This window comes from Netta rufina, assembly GCF_964035555.1.
Source record: "Netta rufina genome assembly, chromosome: 3".
Classification (NCBI taxonomy): Eukaryota; Metazoa; Chordata; class Aves; order Anseriformes; family Anatidae; genus Netta; species Netta rufina.
In genome coordinates, this window is record NC_140125.1 from 42,920,657 (window position 1) to 42,944,734 (window position 24,078).

The following is a 24,078-nucleotide window of genomic DNA, read 5'->3' on the forward strand; positions in this document are numbered from 1 at the left end:
ATAAATCAGGTTCTGCTGGCTCCCATGCAAAGCTGAAGAGTTTATACCATCTTAAGATCTGTGTGTCTTTATCAGCATGATTTGCAGATGCTGATCACCTCTACTGTTATTGCACAAAGGCATTTCCAGCGATAAACCCTGTACATCACAAAATCTTGGTTGCACTCTACCTCCTTTTATGAGAGTACTACTCTCATTCTCTTACAATTCAGTATTTCACAATGTGTAATACAAAACCTAAGGAAAATACGTGACCAAATAACATGAGAACTACAAGAGGCACCATCTATTCTACTGGGATCAACTATAATGCCTGCTCAGCTAACATCTAAATCAATACGAAGTTTATAAACTTGAATCCTTTACAATGTTTTCTGACACCCTATTAACAAAACACACTTGTTTTTGATAGAGTAACAGTATCTTCACTTGGAGAAAAAAAGCTGCATCTTTTCCAAGCAAAATCAACCATACAAATAACTTATTACTGAAATACAATTTCAGTGCACTTCATGAATTTAGCACTATCACTGAATAGAACTAAGATTTAAAATGTGGTCTGACAGAACGAGCATTGGAAATTCAAGTAAATTAAAAATATTTTAACATAACTGCACATACAGACCTCATTAAAAAAAAAATGTATTACACGGAATTATTTGGGATTACATGGGAAAATAAAGTGGGAACAAGTTAATTAGTCCTCTGAAAGCACACACACACATGCTCTTTGTTTTATTTGGCAAAAAAAATAAAAAATTCATTCATAACATTTGATAACCTAACTCATGTTAAACAGGTATTGCTCATCAGAGACTTTATGGTACAATTACATTTACAACATATAAGTGGTAACAAATATTGTCAACCAAAAATATTATTTTCATAGGAGATGCACTGAATGTCAAGAATTAAGAAGAAAGATCACTATACAAGATCATGAGCCTATCATAAGTTTTACTGATACATGATCGGGCCATTTAATACCAATTACACTCACTGGCCAAGTCATGAAAAACGCAATTAAAATTGAAGAACACTTCATCACCTTAAATATTGTCTTTTGCAACTGAGGAATTTTAGAAGACACTTACCAAATATCAAAGATCTGTTGGGAAAAAATGTTGCCCTGCATTCTTCTAGCTGCTTAGGGCACTAATTGCTGCGAGCAGCAGGAAGAACACTGCAATTTCTCAAACACTTATCTGGATAGAGAGCACTTCATTTTCTGGACCACGTGTAAACTTGTACCGGGATCCTCATGATTCACACTCACAAGGCAGCATTTAATTGTCCAAAGCAGCCAATTATCATCCTTATGTTCCAGGCAGGATGTGCTTTCCTTTTTTACAGCTACCATCAGTAGCACAGTATATACCACATGGAATGGAAGTGTGAGCCATTACTGGCAACACTTTTGCCATAGCATCTACAGAGTAACCCCCAAATTATAACAGCCACTGCAACAGTATTTTGTCTTCTCTGAAGTTAAATCTCTCACTGGTTTTGCCAGAAGTTCTGAGCACATATGAAGCATAAAAGGCCTATTTATTTGCTACATTTAAGAGTAAAAAAATAATTTGTATGAAGTTGAAATTATCTGGTAATAGTTGCTACATGACTGATACCTCACTAATTTCTGACAGTTTGAACAAAGTACCACGTATGAGATGTTCAAGTTTCATCTTTTTTTTTTTTTTTTTTTTTTTTAATGTATTATAGGGTATTACCTGTTCTTAAATACCTGACATTAAAGCTAGGCAAAAAGAAAAAAAAAAAAAAAGGGTAACTTGTCATATAAACAATCCACAAAAATCTTGCTTGTTAATTATTGTTTTATGAGATTCCCACAGGAAATACATTATCAACTTGCACACAAATCTGTGATGGAAGTAAGGAAAAAAAATAAAAGTCCCCAATCAAGCATCTTTGCGTAAAATGCTAATAAATCCTGGTTTGTTGTGGATACTTAACAGTACTAGGTAGCAATTCTTCTAGCTTCTTTTTATGTATACATGCTATTAGTAGAAGTTAAGTATTTGTTGAGAAAAAAATCGAGTTTACTTTTCTATTTAAAATACAAGCATACTGTTAACAAAGTTTCTAGCTTCACTGCTCAAAAAGCTAAGTTGTTTTTTTTAATCCAAAAAGTAATTCTTTGCAATGAACTTTGTAACAGCACCCCTACCGACGTGCTTGTGCAATGACCTGGTATTATCACTAGCTAAGAATTCCAGCTTCCACTCAACCCTCAGCTGCTCTTGTGGAGGACGCCAACAAGCGGAGTGGCCTCTAGCATGAACTGCGACTGAAGGCTGTGTTAAACACATATCTCTGCATGAAGGGAAGCATAGCTTTTATTTATTTATTTATTTTTATCATTTCAACGCATCATAGATACTCATTACATTTGCAAGGCACCTAGACTCCCTTCCTAGAAGATAATTTCGTAAAATGATTTTTCACACCTTTTCTGAAAGAATTGCATAGGGAAAACTTACCCAATAAGATCAAGGAGACAGGATTCATCATCATCATCATCCATGACAACTGAAACAAAATGGAGGAGGGAGATATTTGACACGCATCAGACAAAAGATTGCTTTTAACAATAAAACCATTCTAGAATATCTCAATGATTTGTATCTAACAATTCACGGGAGTCAGGTGATTACTACTGGTAAGCTCTTACACATACATGCACCTTCTACGGAGGTCCATATAAATTTGAAACATTTATCTCAAAATCACATTGTCACATGTAAGGATCTACAAAACCCCGTGCAGTACATTATCATTTAGTTTTTGTTTTTGTTTTTGTTTTTTAATAAAATAAAATAAAATAAAATTGGAGAAAGACAAATGATTAACCAAACTGATCAAAGAGAACATCCATGACTTAAAAAAGTAAAGATCAACTATGAATACTATCTCAAGACTCTCACTGAAATCCTTCTATGGGAATTTCTTCCCAGCTATTCCCAGCGAGGATATATATGACCACTACAGAGCCTACAAAGACAGTTACAAACTAGTGGCTTTAACCAGCCAAAAAGATAAAGAGATTTGGTCAGCATCATAACAGTGCTTTCATAGGCTAGAGAGAAAACTACAGCTAACAAGCAGCAAGGCATTAGAAAGAACATTGTGTTTTTCGAATGCCCTTCTTAGCTATTGCTATCCGCAATACACGCAACTTCAGTGTCTACTCAATACTCAGAAGTGTGTTTAAATAAACGTGTGATTAATAGTGGAGAGTTCTGACAATCCTTTGAAGAACGGGTGCGGAATTTGTTTGGATTACCGAAGTGATGCAAGCATCCAGCGGGCGCAGCGCCTTTTTAGCCTCACAGCATCACAGCCGCCAGCTCTCGTGCTCATGGCTGGCTCAGTCTGGTACTGGCTGTACCAAGGATGTTCCCTCGCTTTTTCCTCTGACTGCTGTTCCTTTGAAGCTTCTGTTTGCATGACCCTGGTTCTCCCATTCACCCCAGCTCCCACAATTTCATCTGACTGTAACATCTCCTCCCTTTTCCCTGCTCTCAGAACCTCTTTATCCTCCCTTATTCTCTGTGAGATCCCACCTAATCCACCAGTTCAATTACCAACCGCTGCGAGCATTCCCTAAACCTCTTTGTACCCCAGCTTCCATTCAGTTATCCAGCCTCATCCCCACAATATTGTGCAATCAAATCGAACTGGTCCCTGAGCATTCCATGTTTGGTTTTCCCTCAGCTCCCTCTCAAAGTCTACCATCAAACTTAACACCCAAATTTACTATGGTTTGTCTTTAATTCCTTGGGCTCCACCTCTTGCTTCTGGCAAAACACAAACTTACTGCCCCTGAGCAGCTCCACACCAATCATTCTGCGGGCTCCCTCCCCTGCAACATCCCTAATGATGGAGCTGATGAAGGGACCTGCCATGCAGGAGGCCGAGCACACCAGGACCACTCTGCCAGCAGAGCAGGAGGCCGGGGGGATCTTCCCAATGTGTATGCACAGGGAAGGGTTGAAACACCTATTGAAAGGGTGCAGCAGAGGCGGAGGGGCCATCGCTGTAAGGGTGCCTCAGTACCACTGCTCTGGGAGGACACAAAAACTGATCACGGCTACAGGCAGCTGCTTCAAACATTCGGGGATTGGGTTTGTGTGGCAAGGGTTTGGTAGTGGGGAGGTTGCAGGGGTGGCCTCTGTGAGAAGGATCCAGCAGCTGCCCCATGGCAGATCAGAGCCAGTTTCAGCCGGCTCCAAAGGGCCCCGCCACTGGCCGGAGCTGAGGCAGGGAGTGACGTTTGCACCTCTAGGAGAGCAGATTGAAGAAAGGGAAAAAACCCTGCTGCACAACAGCAGCTGGGAGAGGAGAGGAGTGAGAAGCAGCTCTGCAGCCCCCAGGGCAGTGCAGAATGACAGCAGGAGGTGCTCCAGGCAGGCAGCAGCAGTTCCCCTGCAGCCTGTGGAGAGGCCCCTGGTGGAGCAGGCTGTCCCCCTGCAGCCCATGGGTCCCACATGGAGCAGATCTCCACGCTGCAGCCTGTGCAGGAGCCCCCGGTGGAGCAGGTGGATGTGGCCTGGAGGAGGCTGCGGCCCATGGAGAGCCCCTGCAGGAGCAGGCCCCGGGCCGGAGCTGCAGCCCGTGGAGGAGCCCACGCTCAGGGGGAAGACAAATGCATAAGAGGGTGGATGGGGGAAGGTGGTTTTAGTTTTGTTTCTCACTGCTCTAGCTTGCTAGTAACAAGTAACACATTTTATTAATCTCCCCATGCTGAGTCTGTTTTGCCCATCCCAGTAACTGTTGAGTGATCTCCCTTGTCCTGATCTCAACCCCTGAGCCCCTTCTATTGTATTTTCTCCTCCTTTCCTTTCCTTTGAGGAGTGGCAGTGAGAGAGGGGCAGTGGTGGAGCTCAGCTGCCCAACTGGGCAAACCCACCACAGCTAGACAAAATTAGCATTCATGAGCCAATTCTGCATTTTAAGGAAAATACCTTCTCTCCCGTTTCAGTAGCAAACCTGCTCGCTGCTCGTACCACCAACTGAGCGCTGAGGGAACGACTACAGGACGTTTGATGATGCCCCCGTGAATTTCAATGTAAGTGTGCATTAGCAAGAGCAAATCAGTAAGTGATTAGCATTCTGCTTTAATTGCACTGGTAGTGGTATTTGCAGAAAGCTATCGTTTGCTTATATAGCATATACAGCTCCCCAAAACAGGTTTCAAAGGTTCCTGGCTAACTGGGGGAAAAAAAATCTATTGAAAGTCAACAGGATCTTTTTTCCACATTGCAAGCCTATTTCTGAAAATCCCATCCCATGTCACTATGGCAACGCTGACACTGTTACTTGAAATCAAGAAGTAAAACTACCAACACAAATTAAATGAATTTGCTAAGTTCACCAAACTCTTAAACACTTGCATTTGTAACAACTAGAGGAGAAAAAAAAATGCATGAAAATGCCAAGGAGATAAAATCTTAATGGTAATACATCCTTTTCACTATTCGGCCCTTAAGCTAAGCATTTAGTTAGCTTAATTAGAAAAAAATGATCTGTTGATGTTTTTCTCATTTCACAACTCATACAAGAAAAATCTACCCAACAGAGTGTTACAACAGACAATAAAAAATGATGAAAACAGCTACATTTTGGTAAACACCAAGAATTGCTACCAGCCTCTCCAGAAGCACATCCTTCTAGCAATTTTTAACAAAATTCTTGCCATCACTAGCAGAATTCTATACACAAATGACAAATTTGTTACCTTTTTTAAAATTAAAAAAAAAAAAAATGGTTTACCAAAGAGCTGTTGATAACGACTGCCAAGCTTTGATAGAGCTGATGAATGTAATACCACAGAGCCAAGGTCACACCTATCGTACTTAGCTCCTGCTACGTTCAAGTCTCTCTGAGCAATCACAGTCGGAAGGGCTGCATCCTCCCAACACCTTGAGAACTGCAAACCAAGCAGAAATCACATCACTGCCACCTCAATATCCCCCAAGGGACAGTGGTGTAACACCGCACCAACGTGATGCCGAGTGGCAGAGCTTCTGTGAACGCCACAGGACAACCATGCAGTTTGAACACCACACTCACAGGTATGCGGTCTGCCAAACAGCAAGCGAGTTCACAGCCAAGCCACATCCACTCACTACCTATTAGGATTCAACTCTGTTCTCTCTTTGCTATGTATTCCCAGGATCTACTTCACCACAGAACTGCAGCTTTGAATCTTTCTGACTGATGCTCGTGTTCAATGACAATTTGTGTTCTCCTAACCTCGGGACACCACCAGAAAAGGTGCACAATCAAACCAAGTCCTTCAACGCCCAAAAGCAGCTCCTCGTTCAGTCTTTTTCTAAAAGAGGGCAGGCTGAGCAACACGAGACCTTGACACAGATAATCATTTCAAAGTGTGTTAATAAACATAAGCCTACCCCATGACATTCTCCTAATGTTTTCTACAGCACAAGTGGTAGCAAAAATAAAAAAAATAAAATAAAATAAAAAAAGTCATTTTTCTTGCTAACTGCCCTTTATCTTTTTACATACAGGTTCGATTTTGTCCTTGGTGGTATTTGCTAACACATAGTGGCCCAAATTAATGACTGATGTATGGCATGGGTATAAACCATATTATACCAAGACGGCGTGACAATGCAGCTCGACACAGTGAGCAGGAACTGAAGGATGAGAGCTACACAGCCTGCACCAGCAGTCTGCCGAGCAGAGTGTGCACACGACAGTCTGCTGGGGCACCTGAAGAAAATATTAAAACTTCAGTAGTACCCATATCTAATTCATTAATAAATACACATATATTAGGGGCTCAAAAATGTATTACTGATGAGGTGTGTCATCAAAAGCATGTGGAGACCACCAGCACAGGCTCTTCAAGATGGACTCGCTCCTGGATTTGGGTCAGCCGCCCACAGGGCCCCCGCAACAGCCCCTGCCAGAGACAGCTGGGGCAAGACAGCCACTGGGGCATTCACACAGTCCTGCAGCCAGCTCTTACACTGTGTCCTAACAGGTACCTAATTATCATCAACGCAGTTCAACAGTGTCTTTTTTTTAATTTAAATGCAAAGTTCACTTCATCGTAACTAGGGCAAACTCAGCCCTGCTGGTGCATCCAGCTAATATACCGATAGCAATCCTTGCTAATTAGCAGTCACAACCCAACACAGATATCCCCTGTAACTTGTTATTCACCAGGCCTCTGCTATTTCGTTTCATGCCCCTGGTACTGGAGGAAGGAGAACAGAGCGCACGCTTCCACTTGGGTCACCGGCACCAGGGGGAAACACGCTGCCTGCTTGTAACAACATCCTGACTTATTTCTAGAAAATAACCAAACTTTTCCTTATCGCACGCCCCTGAACAGATCATAAAATACGCAAAAGTAATAAAGCTGACAGTGAACTACCAGCTACATGGGTCAGTCCTCTGAGGGGCTGCTACTACATGGCCTGAAAGCCTCCCCCTTCCTTCCAGCCCTCCAATCTAAACCACAGCACAGACCAAGAAGCAGCCCCACACCCCTCCTGTTCACTTTCCCCAAGTCAGCTCCAGGCATCCAAGAGTCACTGGGAACAGAAAATTGGTCTGACAAAGTACATCGATCCGTTTCAGCTTAGATTAGCTTCCCGATTGGGTTCTGGCTTGTCACAGGGCTACCAGAGCACTTGTGAGGTCCCACCTGAAATACTGCGTCCAGTTTCAACCCCCGGCTTTCAGGTAAATGCCAACCCAAGAGTCCAGCAGAGCACCAACACAATACAAGGGACCTGGAGCACAGCACCAGGGAAGTCCTTGTGAGGGAAGAGAGTTTCCTCAGCCTGGCCGGCCAGAGGCTGCGTGCGGCCTGCCACTGGCTGAGGGGCGCTAAGAGCAGCCGAGGCAGCCTCTTCTGCCCAGGGCAATGCAGCAAGACCTGTGGGACTTCCAACTGCATGTAAGGAAAAAGAAATTCACAAACGAGAAGGCTCAAGCACCACAGCCGTGGAATTACAGTCCTTGGTTATTTCCAAAACTCACGTGGGCCTGACCAACCCGGCCTAGCCTTGCAGCGAGCGCTGCTTACAGCAGGGGACAGGGCCAGAGAACCTGCCCATGGTCCTTACCAGCCCCAGTTCTTCATCACCGTGCTACACAACCCAAAGTACCCTACAACACACACATTTTTTATAGCCTGCACAGTCATTACAAATGGTTTGTCCAGAAACAGCCAAACTAAACTACTCATAGGCATTTCATAGACTGTACGCTATTCTTAACACAGAAGCCATGGCAGAAGTGTTTGGGGGAGGCAGAATGATGCAAAATATGAATCCCAAGAAAGTTTAAACACTTAATTTTTCACAAGGCCCATCATCTTTAGTTGGTCACGAGACACAGATAACCATTTCTACTCTCCCTACATTTCTAAACCTTCCACAGCCCTACATAGTGTAGAGAAATGCCAGGTACAATCCTGGACAGCGACCCAAAAGAACCCCTTCCCCAAAACCCTGATGCCAGTTGCTGACATTTCAATACATTTCACTATTATACTAGACATTAAGGCAAAACCACTGTAACTACTTGGCTTTAAATTCACTCCAATTATCTTAACGCTTGTCACAAAGATTTTCCTTTCTCGAAGTCATTTGTAACTTCGTTACCAACTTCATGCATAATTTCACACACAAAGCCGTAAAATACCATCTTCGTGGTTTGTAAAAATCCTAGAAGAGTGGTTACTACAGAAAGGTATCATTTAGAGCAGTAATTCTCTGAAGTGTGATATGATCAACATCAAAACTTGGTAAGCCACAAGTAAATTTATTTATCTGTAAAACCACTGTAAAAAGGAATCAACAAACTCACAACTTGCTTGCAACTCCATGGTATCGGTTCCTGGCTGGCAGCACACTGGCCCATGAATTTGAGAGTCAACGCTGGCATTTGGAAATCAGCATTTTAAAACAAGGCAATGACTGCTGTAGCTACAGCTTTATAGTGAGAGAGAATTCAGACAGCGTAAAGTAATGTACTTGGTGCCTACAGCAACCATGGTCCAAGTTAGGAGATGGTCTAATCCTCACAGGTCCCCTAAGACTTTGTACACCACCAGTCAGAGAAACTCTAAAGCAATCTCCATTATTATTTATAATAATTATAATATAACTGAGCCATGAAGTTGTCTGTACTGTTGTGTTGTTCTACACCACTTCCCAGAATTACAATCTACAGCCCCAACATGAATAATTTCACTATAAATAGCTGGAGAAATAAATTGTCACCATAAGAGTAATCATCATCAGAATAACGAAAATAAAAGAAGAAATCAAACTTATGGTAATATCCACTGTAGAGAACAGCACTGTAGTGAACTGAATTTCAACATCAAATTTACGACACTTGTATCCCTTATCTTCTTTTTGAATAGAGATACGAGGTAACTCTACCAAACACAAGCATCCTCCCCTTGTTAATCACATGAAAGAGACCACAGTGGCATTATGACTGATGCTGCATCGACTGCAGAGGCAAAATGCCCAGGTCTGAAGTCCTTCCCTCACACAGATTTCCATCACACCTCCCAGCAGCAGTGCCAATATTTTGAGGGTATAAAATCAAACCCTTCTTAACATGTATTTTGTTCTTAAATCTCAAGTCCACGCTATTTGGAACAATCTAGTACCTTGCAAACTGGGCGATTTCAGTCTCTTAACTAACCAAGCACGTTTGAAGATCAGTTTAAGGGCTGCTCGCCACATCCGGCCCTTTCAAGAAGCTGATTTTTACCCAAACAGAATACAAAAAACAATTACGAAGAGCTATTTTCACTTCCCCTCTCTCAGTGTAAAAAGTTAGTGCACCAGAATAATGACGCCTTACTCAACGAAAAACAGGCAACTGCTGAAAATCTTGATTGCAAATACAAATCCCTCAAATTTTACTCAGGCAAAAAGACAACGATCAGAAAGTTGTCATTTCAGGGCAACAGGAACAAGAAAGCAAAATAAATTTCTAAAATGTATTTTACAAAGCAAAAGGGCTCAGCAACTTTCTTATAAACCACACAGTGCTTATATCCTATAACATACATATTTCTTATGAATACTCTCCCTTCCAAAGTAATCAACAAAAAGCAACTATTATGTATTTGCAAAATCTACCAGGAACTGTACTCTAAAGAAAAACCAACAAAGGAAGAAATTTGGGATCCTAAACTAGTACTAGAATGCAATTTGCAAGTGTGGACTTTCTCAAGATATGAAAACATGGTTTCATTCCAGTACTATGAACTGCGGTAGTACTTTCCAGATGAAGACACAATGCTTGAAATCAGTTGCGGACGCCGGAGTTTAAAGCACTGCTATTCTCAAAAGCTTTCTGTATGTGACACTATGGGAGGAAAATTGTAATTTTAAATATTCAGAAGAACAATGTACTACCTCCCTGTGATGAACTATTCCAAAACAGGCGCACTCAGGACTCAGATAAATAGCAGCACTTAGGAAACACGTAAGTGCTACCACCTCTTCTGAACTCCATGACCTACACAACAGCACGCATCCCCACAGTTTCTGGGACCTGGCAGGAGATGAGCAGCTGAAAGGACGGGCAGGGTTTTATAGAAGTGTTAAATGCCAGCTCTGCATACAGAAGGGCAAAAAAAACACACACTAAAGCACAGCAGTGTGCACAATAGACTGTTCATTCATCCCGTAAATTTGATTTCCCATTATCATACCACAAAAAATTATTCTTGATTTGAGTTTGGCAAACACCTTAAGGTATTCAAGCTTCCAAGAACAAGTGATATTTAAATGTATGAAGAAAAAATGGGAATGTTCACTTCAGCTGCTAGCAGTGTGTATGATAGGGAAAATTAATCCAGCCATAGTCAAGCACTCTGGCTATATCCGTGAACCCCCAGTGCAGCTGGCCAAAATCTGGTTTCCCTCAGACACACATTACATGTTCAGAACTGAATTTCTTATTTATTTGATCCAAATTTTTCCTAGGGCACCCTGAGCTTTTCCTGGCAACACCACACACCACACTCTTGACAAGGCTTTCACCTGAAACCAGATTCTCAAAACGACACGGAGAAAATCCTGAGTAACTCATAGTCTGGAGGTCAGGCTGCTTGCCGGCCCCACGGGACCCACAAGGTTGCACGCTCCACTCAGCCCAGCGGGAACTATCCTCGTTGCCGTGCTGTTCCCTACCTGGGGCTCCATCTTCTGAGCTGCTCCAGCACCAAGAGTTCTTTCAACATTTGTAAACCGTTTGGGAACTCCCTGGCATCATCCCACGAGAGGAAGAGGAGGAGGCATACTACTGCCCCTAATTGAAGTTGACCGGAGATCGCTATGCCTCTCAGCTACTATGTTTGGGAAATCAACTGGATCTCAAATATGATAAACTGACAGATGTGTAACAAATTCAGCAGCACAGTCCATGACACTGCCCCCAAATCACACTGGTCACGCTGCAAATCTTGTCCCTCTTGAAGCTAATGGAGATTTTGCAGCCCACGTCAGTGGGCTGAAGATTTTCTTCTGTAGTCAACATCTCAATAAATTCAAGCTTCAATGCCAGATCCTGAAAATCCCCACCAAGAACAAGCTCACAGTAAAATCACCGTGAGTTCCACCAGAGCCAGGGCACACGATCAGCCCTCACAAAAAGGATCCATCTCCTGCAGTGAGGTTAATTCACTGGGAGTTCATTAACAAACTCCTGCCTCCACCCCTCCTTCATACCTCCAATAAAAGAAATGTGGTTGTATTAAGTTTTGACAGATTTGTCTAGTCCTTCTTTCCCTTTCGCTAACCACTTCCTTACTCAAAGTAACATCAGAAATGGCTGGAGCATTTTAGAACTACTGCAAGTAAAGGAGTTAAAGGAACCAAACTGCGAGTCCATTTGTGCTAGTTGATACTTTTTTATTTTGTCCAAAAGTTCAGCAACTCTCCATTAAAACAAACAAATTACAGACACAGCAGATGGCTTTTCCACAATGAAAGTGAACATTAGAAAATAGAGATCCGCCTGTTCATTTAATTACGTGATCTTCTTGAAAAAAATTATCAGCTAAAGTCTCAGTGTTCTCGCATTTACATTGATATGAGGGCTCTGCCAATGCTGTTGATCCCAGCTTTGTAGCTCCAACAGTGAATTTTGCTGGTTTTCCTCTATTGCAAGAAAACAAAATGTTTGGTTTTTTTTGCAGACAATTCCCATGCCTGTGCTGGACAGATTATGTCACCGTATAAAAACCTTCCAACCGCAGATGCAGCTTATTGCCGCAGAACGACTAGAATAAATTATCCCAAGTCTCTGAACAGAATGAACAACATCATCAGAAAGGCTGTTATACCTGGACCAGACGTGTTACTCAGACAGGGATGCCACTCTTTCACACTCCCACTGCTACACCTACATTAAAAAGTACCAACCATTAGGCTTATCGTAAGCGTACCACAGCATGAAAGGCACAATCACTGACCACTACAGCCCCATTGTAAAACATAACCGCGGCTATGCAGACACAACTTTCATCCTGGAATTGATGACCAGCAAAACTCTGAAAATACATCTAGGGTGTAACACCCAAGCAGCATACCACCATGGAGATACCTGCCAAGATCTTCAACTCTGGACTTAAATATGTTTCACGTGTACAGAAAGCATCTTTTCAATCACAGAATCATTAGGGTTGGAAAAGCCCTCCAAGATCATCTGGTCCAATCAACCCCTACCACCAATGTCACCCACTAAACCATGTCCCCAAGCACCAGGCCCAACCTCTCCTTGAACACCCCCAGGGACGGTGACTCCACCACCTCCCTGGGCAACCCGTCCCAGTGCCTGACTGCTCTTTCTGAGGAGAAATGTCTTCTCATTTCCAACCTCAACCTCCCCTGGCACAACTGGAGGCCATTCCCTCTAGTCCTATCACTAGTTACCTGCAAGAAGAGGCCAACCCCCAGCTCCCCACAGCTTCCTTTCAGGTAGCTGCAGAGAGCAATGAGGTCTCCCCTGGGCCCCCTCTTCTCAAGACCAAACAACCCCAGTTCCCTCAGCCACTCCTCACAGGCCTTGTGCTCCAGGCCTTTTGCCAGCTTCGTAGCCCTTCTCTGGACACGCTCCAGGGGCTCGATGTCCTTCTTGTAGTGAGGGGCCCAGAGCTGAACAGAGCACTTGAGGTGCGGCCTCACCAGAGCAGAGCACAGGGGGACGATCACCTCCCTGGTCCTGCTGGCTACACCATTCCTGACACCACCAAGATGCCTTTGGCCTTCTTGGCCACCTGAGCACACTGCTGGCTCATGTTCAGGCGAGCATCAACCAGCACCCCCAGACCCTTTTCCTCTGCACATCTTTCCAGCCACTCTGCCCCAAGCCTCCAGCTTGGCGTCATCGCAAACTTACTGAGGCTGCACTCAATTCCCTCATCCAAGTCATCAGTGAAGACATTAAAGAGGATGGGCCCCAACACTGACCCCTGGGGAACACCACTGGTGACCGATCACCAACTGGATTTCTCTCCATTCACCACCACTCTCTGGGCCCAGCCATCCAGCCAGTTTTTACCCCAGCACAGAGTGTGCCTGCCCAAGCCATGGGCTGCCAGCTTCTCCAGGAGAACACTGGGGGAGACCGTGCCAAAGGCATTGCTGAAATCTGGGCAGACTATGTCAGCAGCCTTTCCCTCATCCCCCAGGCAGGTAACCCGGTCACAGAAGGAGATGAGGTTGGTCAGGCAGGACTTGCCTTCCATGAAGCCATGCTGGCTGGGCCTGATCCCCTGGTGGTCCCACATATGCTGTATGACTGCACTCAAGATGAGCTGTTCAATCACCTTTCCTGGCACCGAGGTCAGGCTGACAGCCCTGTAGTTCCCCGGGTCCTCCTTACGGCCCTTCTTATAGATGGGCATCACATCAGCAAGTCTCCAGTCATCTGGGACCTCTCCGGATGACCATGACCACTGATAGATGATGGAAAGCAGCCCAGCAATCACACCCACCAGCTCCCTCAACACCCTTGGGTGGATCCCATCTGGCCCCAAGGACTAGTGGCAGTCCAGGTGGAGCAGCAGGTCTCTAACTGTTTCCACCTGAACTGTGAGGGGTTTCTTCTGCTCCTCATCCCAGCCTTCCAGGTCAGGAGGCTGAGTACCCCGAGGATAAGTGGTCTGGATGGCTAGTAAAGACATGCAAAGAAGGCGTTAAGAACCTCAGACATTTCCTTATCCTCAGTAGTCACGTTCCCCTCTGCATCCAGTAAAGGATGGAGTTTCTCCTTGGCCCTGCTCTTACCGTTGATATATTTGTAAAAACATTTTTTATTATCCTTAACCACAGTGGCCAGGTTGAGCTCGTGCTGGGTTTTGGCCTTCCTGATATTTTCTCTGCATATGCTGGCAACTTTCTTGTACTCTCCTTTTTGAGGAAATACACTAGTACAACTGTTTTGGCTTTGGTGTTTATTTTTTTTTCTGAGTACAGTTAAACTAAATAAATAAACTCTCCAGAAAAGAAGATACTGGCAGCGGAGGCAGGAAAAATGCATTTCTGTACGGGTGACATAACTATTAAGATACAGCAGAACCATACCTGTCAAGTGCACTACTACATAGCCCTGACCTCACCTAAGGCCACAGACATGCTGAGTATTTGTAACTCAAGAATACAGGAGTAACATACCACACAAGCCCTCACAGTAAGGACACAGTCAGAATACCTTTAATATGTAACAGTATAACACTAGTGAAGCCAAGGTGCAGCAAAAAAGCACAACTGGGCCAGGGCATCAACATGGTGAGCTTCTCCATTCCTCAATCAACACAAGCAAGCTAAGAGAAATGCAAGGTGCTATCTGAAACAACACAAAATAAAGACAAGCCAACAACACAAAAAAAATTTTAAAGGTTAGACCCGACCGAAGAAACATATGAGGTCTATTATTTTTGTATATATCTAAATTCTACCTTCCAAAGATCGCAACTCAAGATGAAGAATACTTTTCACTTTAATGGAAGCATGTCAGAACAGCGCGCATACCTGGTTGTTTGGCAAGTATCATATACTGGGAGAATACACACTCGTCATTTTTAATCACATTTTTGTCATTTCCTCGTTACTGTCACACATTAATGAAAATTCCACACAATCAGTAAGTCATTAGTGCATATTACAGGAATTTTATTGTATAAAAATATACCACCATTAAAAAAAAAAAAAATCACTCCTATCTTACTCCCAAGACTACTGTTCGCAAAAAACACAAAATAATTGCTTCAAGGTAAACATCATGTATTAAATATTTCTGAAATATGTAAGCAAATACTACACTCCACACATAGATTTTTAACCAAATTACTGGTTAAGGGTTTTTGGCAGGTGTGTCATTAAGAGGGAAAAAAAAAACTAAGACACTAACAAGGTTGTTCTCATGACTTTAGAAAAGAGTTTGTGTGTAGGCAACTTTTTCAGAGTATTTCAAGCAGTAAAATGTGTATTTCACTAGAAACACAAATGAAAACCCTTCAACACCGACAGGTGGAGGATTGAATCCCAAAGGAAAAAAAAAATAAAAAAATAAAAAAAAAAATAAACCTCCCACTTCCTTCAGAAATGAGCAAGAGGCATGGGGAAGCCCTTCTATAATGTGTCAAAAAGCATAAGTGTAAGAATTAAACAAGCATTCCACACTCCTTAGTGGGCTCAGCATGAGCTGGTCTGGCAGCATCCTTGCTGTTCCTGAGCAGTGATGTTGCTGTTAAGCACCACAACCATTGATCAGATTGTACAGAAATGTGTTAAAAAAATAAAAAATAAAAATGTTTTGATCAAAAAATAGAAGGCTATTTGCAACAGTCTCCCTGAGAAGCCTAATAAAATGGTGCTGCCATGTTCAAATTGTATGGAAAAAAAAAATGTAATTTCTGGGGGAGCAAAAAAAAGGAGCAATAAAAATTTTGGATGGCAAGTTATCAGCCCTAGCCAAAAATTAAAAATAAATAGATAAGTAAAATAAAGTAAGAGTTGTCCAATCACTACAAAGTTACTTGCCCTTGATTTTTTGCAGACTTTTTTGAAGGTGTTACAAGCTCTTTCATGATGATTACTTCGCTGTATGCAGTACGTTAGAGCTTTTTATAGAGATGGGTTTAACAGTATCGCACAATGCTGGTCATCAGATCAACAGAAGGGTTGCACTTTGAAAAGGTTTGACCTTTATAAACCCTGAATGCACCTCAAGAAACGTGGATGTTACACCAGCAGACCAAACTAGAGTGCTGCTTGCAGCAGAGGCCCCTGACAGGCGAGGCAGGGCGGCTGGAGGAGGGCAGGATGCGAGCAGAGCTGCGGGAGAGGATTGCAGGGCCCGTCCCCAGCAGAGCTCTGCCCACAGGAATCCTCCTTTGTGCCCGCCTCGACGCGCACAGCCTAGAATCCCTCACCAAACCCCGTACATCAGTATCGTAAGGAAGAAAAAAGAAAAAAAAAAAAAAAAAGAAAAAAAAAAAAAAAAAGCAGCTGTGGGACCTGGGGTAGAGGCTTTCCCTGCCAGAGACAGAGAGAAACGGCCCGGGAGAGGCGCGCCGGCAACGCCCCTCCACGGCGCAGCGACCAGCGGCGAGGGCCTTAAAATGGCGCCCGTGGGGGAGGAGAGTCACGGCGAAACTGCGCAACAAACGCTGGCAGGCAGCCAGACAGCGCCATCTTCCCGGCTCGCTCCCACTCCCACACGCACCGGCAGCCGCTCGGCACCGGCTGCCAGCCGAGCCCGGGCACGGCCGCAGCGGCTGCCGGCCGCCCTCTGCCCCGAGCCGGCCTCCCTTCAGCCCCACTGAGCCCCGAGGAGACGAGAGCAAGCGGCTGGCGGCGGAGAAGCAGGGGAAGGGAAAGGAAAGGAAAGGCCTCGGCGTCTCTTTCCTTCCCCCGCTGGTTATTTAATAGCAGCTCCAAGTAAATTTTAACGCGTCTTCTGGGCGTCGTACGCTTTTTGCCCGGTTTTTCACGTTAGCAGATCGCCATGATCCGTAAGTGAATTTTACAGTGGGTAGGAAAAGCAAATTAAACCCGGGTACTCAGTAACACTTCCCATAACGCAGCAAAAGGGAGCTCCGAGGACTGCAGAAAATCCCCTCCACAACCCACCAGCCATTGGTTTTATCCACAAGCAAAAAACTACTTATAAAACGCTTGTTCTCCTGCAGAAGACAAACGCAGCCAGCACAAATAAACAGATTCGCATCTACCCAAAAGGAAAACCAAACGGGTTACTCCAGAAAGAGGCGGTTTATTGTTACGTTTAAATAGCCACATTACAGTTAAGTATTCTCTTTCTGGAAAAAAAATAAAAAAAAAATAAAAAATAGCACTAATAAAGACACCGCGGCAGACTCGATCCCGAAGCGGAGGAGCAAGCGCCTTAGCCCAGACCTACCGCCCAAGACTTTCGCGCACACACAAAAAGGAGAGCCGTCTCCATTCCGGGTTTAAAAGCGGGAGGCACAGAGCAATTCAGAGGAAATTGCAAATAAAGAACCAAACAAATCAAATCAAATCTAGTGGCGGCACCGAAAACGAGGAAACGAGTGAAAAATAAATCCCCAGAAGGCACAAATCTGAGACACAGGCTCAAAGAAATGACAGGATTAGGGTGGTGGCGAGTGGACGGGGGAAAGGAAAAAATCGAGCCAGGACTGAAAAAGAAAAAAAGGAAAGAAAAATCCTTCCCAGCTCCACAGCCAGGAGAGAGACGAAGTGTCTCCATTTTCCCGAGGAGGAGGAAGAAAGAGTGTTTCACAGACCACAGAGCTTTAGAGAAAAGCAAAGAAACGAGGGGGGAAAAAAAAGAGGGAGGAGATTTGAAAAGATTATTTTTCTTTCTCCCTCACACACTCTCTCTATCCCCCTCTCTCCCGCTCACTCTCTCTCTCACACTCACACATACACACACACACACACACACTCTCCCTCCTCTCCTCTTTCCATCCCTCTCTTGATGGCCATCAAGGGGGCGGAAAATAAAAAAAAAAAAAAAAAAGACAACAACAACAACTAATTTTAAACCGGCTCAATCAATGAGTCATTAAAAGAGATTTTTCTTCCCTCCTCTCCTGAATTTGCATGGCATCAGCAAGAAAAAAAAACCCACCCCAAACCTCTCCCCTCTCTGCAGCTATCAGCCTGGACCTGAAACCTTATCTCTCCCTTCAACCTCCCCCCCCGCCTTTATTTTAAGAAACAACTTTTTTTTTTTTTTTTTTAAGTGCCCTCAGCAGCCACCACCGCCAGCCTCGCTGCAAAAAAATATATAGTTCATTTCCATGTGAATCCACATCTGCCCAAACAACAGCCACCCACAAAATATCCCTCTTCTTCCTCCTCGTCTCCCCTCTCGCTCGCTCTCTCTCTAGATATATATTTATATACATAGCCCCAGAGCCAATAGCTCTCTGGGCTGAAACCTAATATCCTGGTTTTGGCAACTCCTGGCTGTTAATTTGCTCCTCTTTCTTTTCTGTCTGTCTGGAGATAGATTTCCCCCCTCTCTTTTCCCTCCCCGAAGGAAGGGAGGAAGGAGGTTGTGTGTTTTTTTTTTCCTTGAAATTTTTATCACAAAATTATAATACACTCAAAGGGAAACTCACCGTCATGAAAAAGCAGTGCCTTGTCAACGGGGTTTCTTCGCCATCACATCAGGGGCTGGCAGTGTAGGAGAGAGAGAGGGAGAGCGAGAGAGCGAGGGAGGGAGGGGGGAGAGCGAGCGAGAGAGAGCGACAGAGGGGGAAAGAGAAAGAGAGCGGAGCGGCGCGGCACAGCACAGCACGGCGCGGCACAGCACGGCACGGCACCGCACGGCGCGGCACCGCACGGCGCGGCCCCCGGCGCGGCACCCGGCACGGCTCCGCGCCGCCGGAGCCCCGGCCCGCCGCTCCGCCGCCAGACAATGCCGCAGCGAGCGCGGCGCCACACGCAGCCGCCGGGCGGGCATGCTGACTGCCCGCTGCCGCGCCGCCCGGCCTGCCCTAGCGCAGGCCCCGGGACAGCTGCGGGGTCGGGGCGGTTGTCAGCAGCCCCCCCCCAGCCTCCAGAGAGCCGTACGGCAGAGCTCAGGTGCTGGGGGTGAGGGAGAGGCTGGGGGGCTGGGGGGTAGCCGAGAGCTGACGAACTGGAAATAAAAGTTTGTTTCGCCCGCTCGCCGCCACGTCGAGGTTGTAAAAACCACTGCGGGACCCCCCGAGGTAAAGCGCAGGGTCACCTTGAAAGAGCTAGGATGGGACCCTCCTGCGAGTAGCAGTGCTTTAAATCTCTTGGCTGTTTCTCTCATCTCCCGTGGCTGAAACAAAGGGCACGAACTCCAAGTGCTGTAAAAAAGTTTCAGGTAACTTAAATGCTTTAAAAAGTTTCAGGTAACGTAAAAATGCTGGTGCGAGTCAAAGCTTACAGCACCGACCCTTCGCTGCTCCGCTTACACAGTTTCTCGCACTTAAAAGCATTAATAGAATAATTTTGTTCAAAGCTTTTTGGTGGTACAAGGCTAATTCAACAAGATATTCACAGGATTCATTAAAAATACAATCACACATTCTTTACTCAGATGACCTTACAAGCCTTTACATATTTATTGACCTTTACATGTTAAAAAAATAATAATAAAAAAATTGAAAACTGACTCTTAGCATGAAGAGATATGTAAGCTAATGCTTTTAAAACATGAATCTTTTTCAAAACCGTTTTCCTGCCGGTACTTGTAATTCCCAAAGTCTTACAGAGAGCGGCCTTTTTTTTTTCCTAAAAATAAAGTAACTCTTAAAACTCCTTTGAGAAAAGGGTTTAAAGTAGCATTCTTTTTTATTAGCTTTACAGTTCAAAAAGTACCCTTCTGGTTTTTAAACACAATGACATGAAAATGCGGATGGGCACTGTACTAGGTGGAACTCCTCTAAGAAACAGACAGATTTTTTTATGTTAACAAAAAAGCACCTACATTTTTATTATTATTATTAAAATCTGGTTATATTCAGCCAATTCATATTATAATATGAGAAGCAAAGATCAAGCCTGGTCCCAAACAGGCAAAATCCAAGACACACCTGCACTTACTTGCATGCCCACCGCAGACTATGTAGGTGCTGTTTCAGCCCGCTCTATAAGCAGAAAGGCCAGGCCGTAGCGTGAGCCCGGCAGAGCCATCGCGCAGGCTGGACAGACTGAGCGCACACACAGCACTGTGGAGCGGAGTGGCCAGTTACAAACTTCACTTCTGATAAAGACAGCGCGGGTGTGAACGGTCAGCGATAAGGATGTGGACACCGCATGTCAAAGAGCTCAGCGTCCTAATTGCTCTTACTGCTGACACTAGCGTCAGAAAATCGAAAAGGCCACACTTCAGGGACCCGAACTTCAGCACGTTTCCAGGGGTAAAACTCTGCTGTGAATGAAAGCCTGCTCAGCCTTGCTGACTTCAGAGAATTTTGCGCAAGTAAGAACCTTTGAACTGGGGAGACACCACAGTTGTTCTTCTGATTTGGTTAACAGGAAGGAACTGCTTCAGAGGGACACCACTCCGAGGCAGATAACTGATCGGTATGCTATCAGCCTCCCAGTCCTACAGAAACCACAAACAGGAAGCAGGCAATACAAACACGGAAGAGGAAGAATGAGGACAATGATTTTGCCTCATCATAACAAACACAAGGAAGCCTCTGTAAATTGTAAAAGATGATACCATAATTTACACTTATTTCCCCCAAATGACATTCAAAAGCAGCACTGGCAATAACCTTGCTAGGCAGGGACAGTACAAAAATGGAAGAAGTGATGTATCCGCAGTGAGGCACCTGAAGCTGTACCATTTCTCAGGATCTACAAAAGTCAGCGATCTTAAGGTTGAAAACCCTTTACATTGCCACTGAGTGGACAAAGTCAAACCAGAACCCACTAAAGCTTTGTGTGTTTTCTGCAGCAGCAAATTTGCATATAATTCTATATTTACTACATCTGTTCAAATCAAATTTGACTAGGTAGAAACAGTTACTTTAAAAAAAAACAAAATCAAGACTTGGACGTGACTTACGTCACACTGAAATACACCCTTAAAGCAAAATTACCTTCAGTAAGTTACCTTCAATACTAAGAAGTTTGAATTCGGTCTTCAGCTGCACTGTACTCACTTGCTGGTGTACAACAGAATTTTCCAAGCCACATTTGTAAAGTTGTACTTTTGTGATGAGCTACTCATGCTTTTTTTAAGAGGATCACATGATGCATCTGAACTATCGTTGCCCTGGGAGCTCCCCCTCTTCTCACTGCCTTACTGCATTAGTGCCGAAGACCCCAATGTGTCAAAACTCTTACACCCCAAGGTCACCTGTCCAGAGCTGTCCTTTTCAACCAGCCCTATTCTCCAAATTGCATGCAATGCACATTCGGTTGCTGTCTCTCTGTAGCTTCCTCAATCACATTCATTCATTCTCTCATTCATTTTCATGTAGCAGTTTCAGGAGGAGTAGGGGGAAATACGGAGAAAGACCAGTGTCAAAAAGGAATAGGAGAAATCTCTGGAAGACAGACGTTGGCGTAGTAATTCTTAAGTACAGCTACCAGGAACACCGTGTGCACCCGTCACACAACATAGTACTTGGATGTATTTTGACATCAGCTGTCAAACTGTGACCATGCAATTTGACAACTGCTGCTCTCATAGGTGTGCAAAGACACCAAATCACATTTGGAGTGAGCTGAGATACGTAGCTCTGAAACGACAGAATGTGTAGAAGCGAGAAGTAGGCTGAGTTACTGAGAGGAGGAACATAAGGGCGCTACAAAACTCTCCCCATTCATTCTGCCCTCCGGTTTCTCCTAGGTCAAGAGCCCATTTCTCCACCTCTACGTTGCAAACATTCTTATTCTTGTGCAAACCTACATTACCACCCCAAAAGCAAATCCCGAAGCAGAAGATTCATATGAAAGAATTTAAGGACTAAGCATTAAATGAATGAGTTCCAGTCATCCTAAGAGTCCTGCATGAATAGCTGTTTTGTAACCTCGACCCACTGCACCCTCTCTGAGCTATATCGGATGGAAAAGAATGTCATTTACTCCACTGCAGTCTTGCTTTCCTCGTGCCAAGTGTAGATTGTGGACTACTTCAGCTCTATTTATGATTCTCCTTCCTCCCATTCTTCTTTATCCCTCCATCCCTTAATATGTTTCTCGTGTGAGCTGATCAGCAGATGCAACACTTCAACTGCATACTGCTTTTAAGAATTACTAATTTAGATGAGCATAAATAACTCTGAGCTTGAAGGCACAGTAACAAATAGGTCATCATTAGAAGCTACAAGCAATACAGAAGTAGAGGTCAAAGCACTTGAAAAGTAGGGCACTCATATAGTGCCAGGAAGGAAGACAAGGAATTCAACTTCGTATGTAAATGCAACATGCCATGTGAAAAATTCAGTTCTTTGATATCCATATGAACTGCCAAATTTTGAATAATTACCACCAGTACTTAGAGGACGCACCAGTAAAATTTTCCTAAGCATTACATACTTCAGTTAATCATAGAAACCATCTCTTCAGTATTAGAATCATTAAGGTTGGAAGAGATCTCCAAGATCATCTGGTCCAATCAACCCCTACCACCAATGTCACCCACTAAACCATGTCCCCAAGCACCACGTCCAACCTCTCCTTGAACACCCCCAGGGATGGTGACTCCACCACCTCCCTGGGCAACCCTTCCCAGTGCCTGACTGCTCTTTCTGAGAAGAAATGTCTCCTCATTTCCAACCTGAACCTCCCCTGGCACAACTGGAGGCCATTCCCTCTAGTCCTGTCACTAGTTACCTGCAAGAGGAGGCCGACCCCCAGCTCCCCACACCTTCCCTTCAGGCAGTTGCAGAGAGCAATGAAGTCTGCCCTGAGCCCCCTCTTCTCAAGACCAAACACCCCCAGTTCCCTCAGCCGCTCCTCACAGGCCTTGTGCTCCAGGCCCTGCACCAGCTCTGTAGCCCTTCTCTGGACACGCTCCAGGGCCTCGATGTCCTTCTCGTAGTGAGGGGCCCAAAACTGAACAGAGCACTTGAGGTGCGGCCTTGCACAAAACATTACCCATAAAATGAGTGTCGTAATTGCGTAACATAATGCACAATAGTTGCTTGACTCCAGTATCAGTCTCCACGTCAAACACAAGACCACCTAGCCAGTACTTGACCAGAAGGGTGATTGGTTAGGGTGTAGGTAGCAAGAGGAGGTAACTAAGAACAAGTGATTTACACCAATACCAGGAGAAAGACAGGTTTATGTGACTGGAGGTTGTGTAAAGGCCAACAGGGCTGTTCCGTGATGAATCATGAACAAATTCTGGAGAGGTAGAACTGAGCTATGAAAGGTGATCAGTAGAAACAAAAACGTAGTGACTGGACCTCTCACTGAAACAAATTACAATGGAAAATTATTAGTGGAACAGATCAAGAATAACTATATCATGCTCCAGGTTATTTAAATGGAGTCTCATTCTTCAGTTTAGAGTACCTTAAAAAGGAGAATTGAATTTGAAAGATTAATAACTCTCACTCCCGAGTTAAAATAATCTTAAAACCTTCAGCCACTAGAGTGTACTGAGAAAAAACACCTCTGAAGAGACAGAGCTTTACTACAGCATCTGGAGAAATAATCTTCAACAAATAACACTGCCAAAATTTGTAGAAGAAATTTAAACTACAAAACAATGGCAGAAAATTGGGAGGAGATTGTATAGTATTAATAGCTAGTTTAGCAGAGACAAATGGGAACGAATCAGGTAAATAATGAGCACACAGACACAAGGCTTAAACATAAAATATCAGTAGTAGTAGAAACAGCAGCCAGGCAATGAAGCTGACAAAAGGGCCACTCCTTATACAACTGAAGTGCCATGAATTTAATAATAATAATAAATTTTAAAAAATGTTAATGGAAGGAACCTAAGTACAAAATGCAGATCTAAAGCATGAAAACAGGCATTACAGGGATCACAGAAACACAGTGAAATACTAAGTCACTCCAAAAGTAT

The 24,078-nt window shown here is 44.1% G+C and overlaps 1 protein-coding gene across 2 annotated transcripts in view; it reads right to left on the minus strand.

The window, feature by feature from the left end:
* BICRAL (BICRA like chromatin remodeling complex associated protein) overlaps positions 1–18,804 on the minus strand; it is a 36,497-nt gene extending 17,693 nt beyond the window's left edge. For both annotated transcript variants that reach the window (XM_084283884.1, XM_084283883.1), the window contains exons 1-2: positions 18,668–18,804; positions 2,502–2,550 (exon numbers count right to left, since the gene is read on the minus strand). In XM_084283884.1, coding sequence (XP_084140010.1) covers positions 2,502–2,545 — 44 coding nt within the window. In that variant the 5' untranslated portion in view covers positions 2,546–2,550; positions 18,668–18,804. The remainder of the gene's footprint in view (positions 1–2,501; positions 2,551–18,667) is intronic.
* Positions 18,805–24,078: the final 5,274 nt, after the last annotated feature.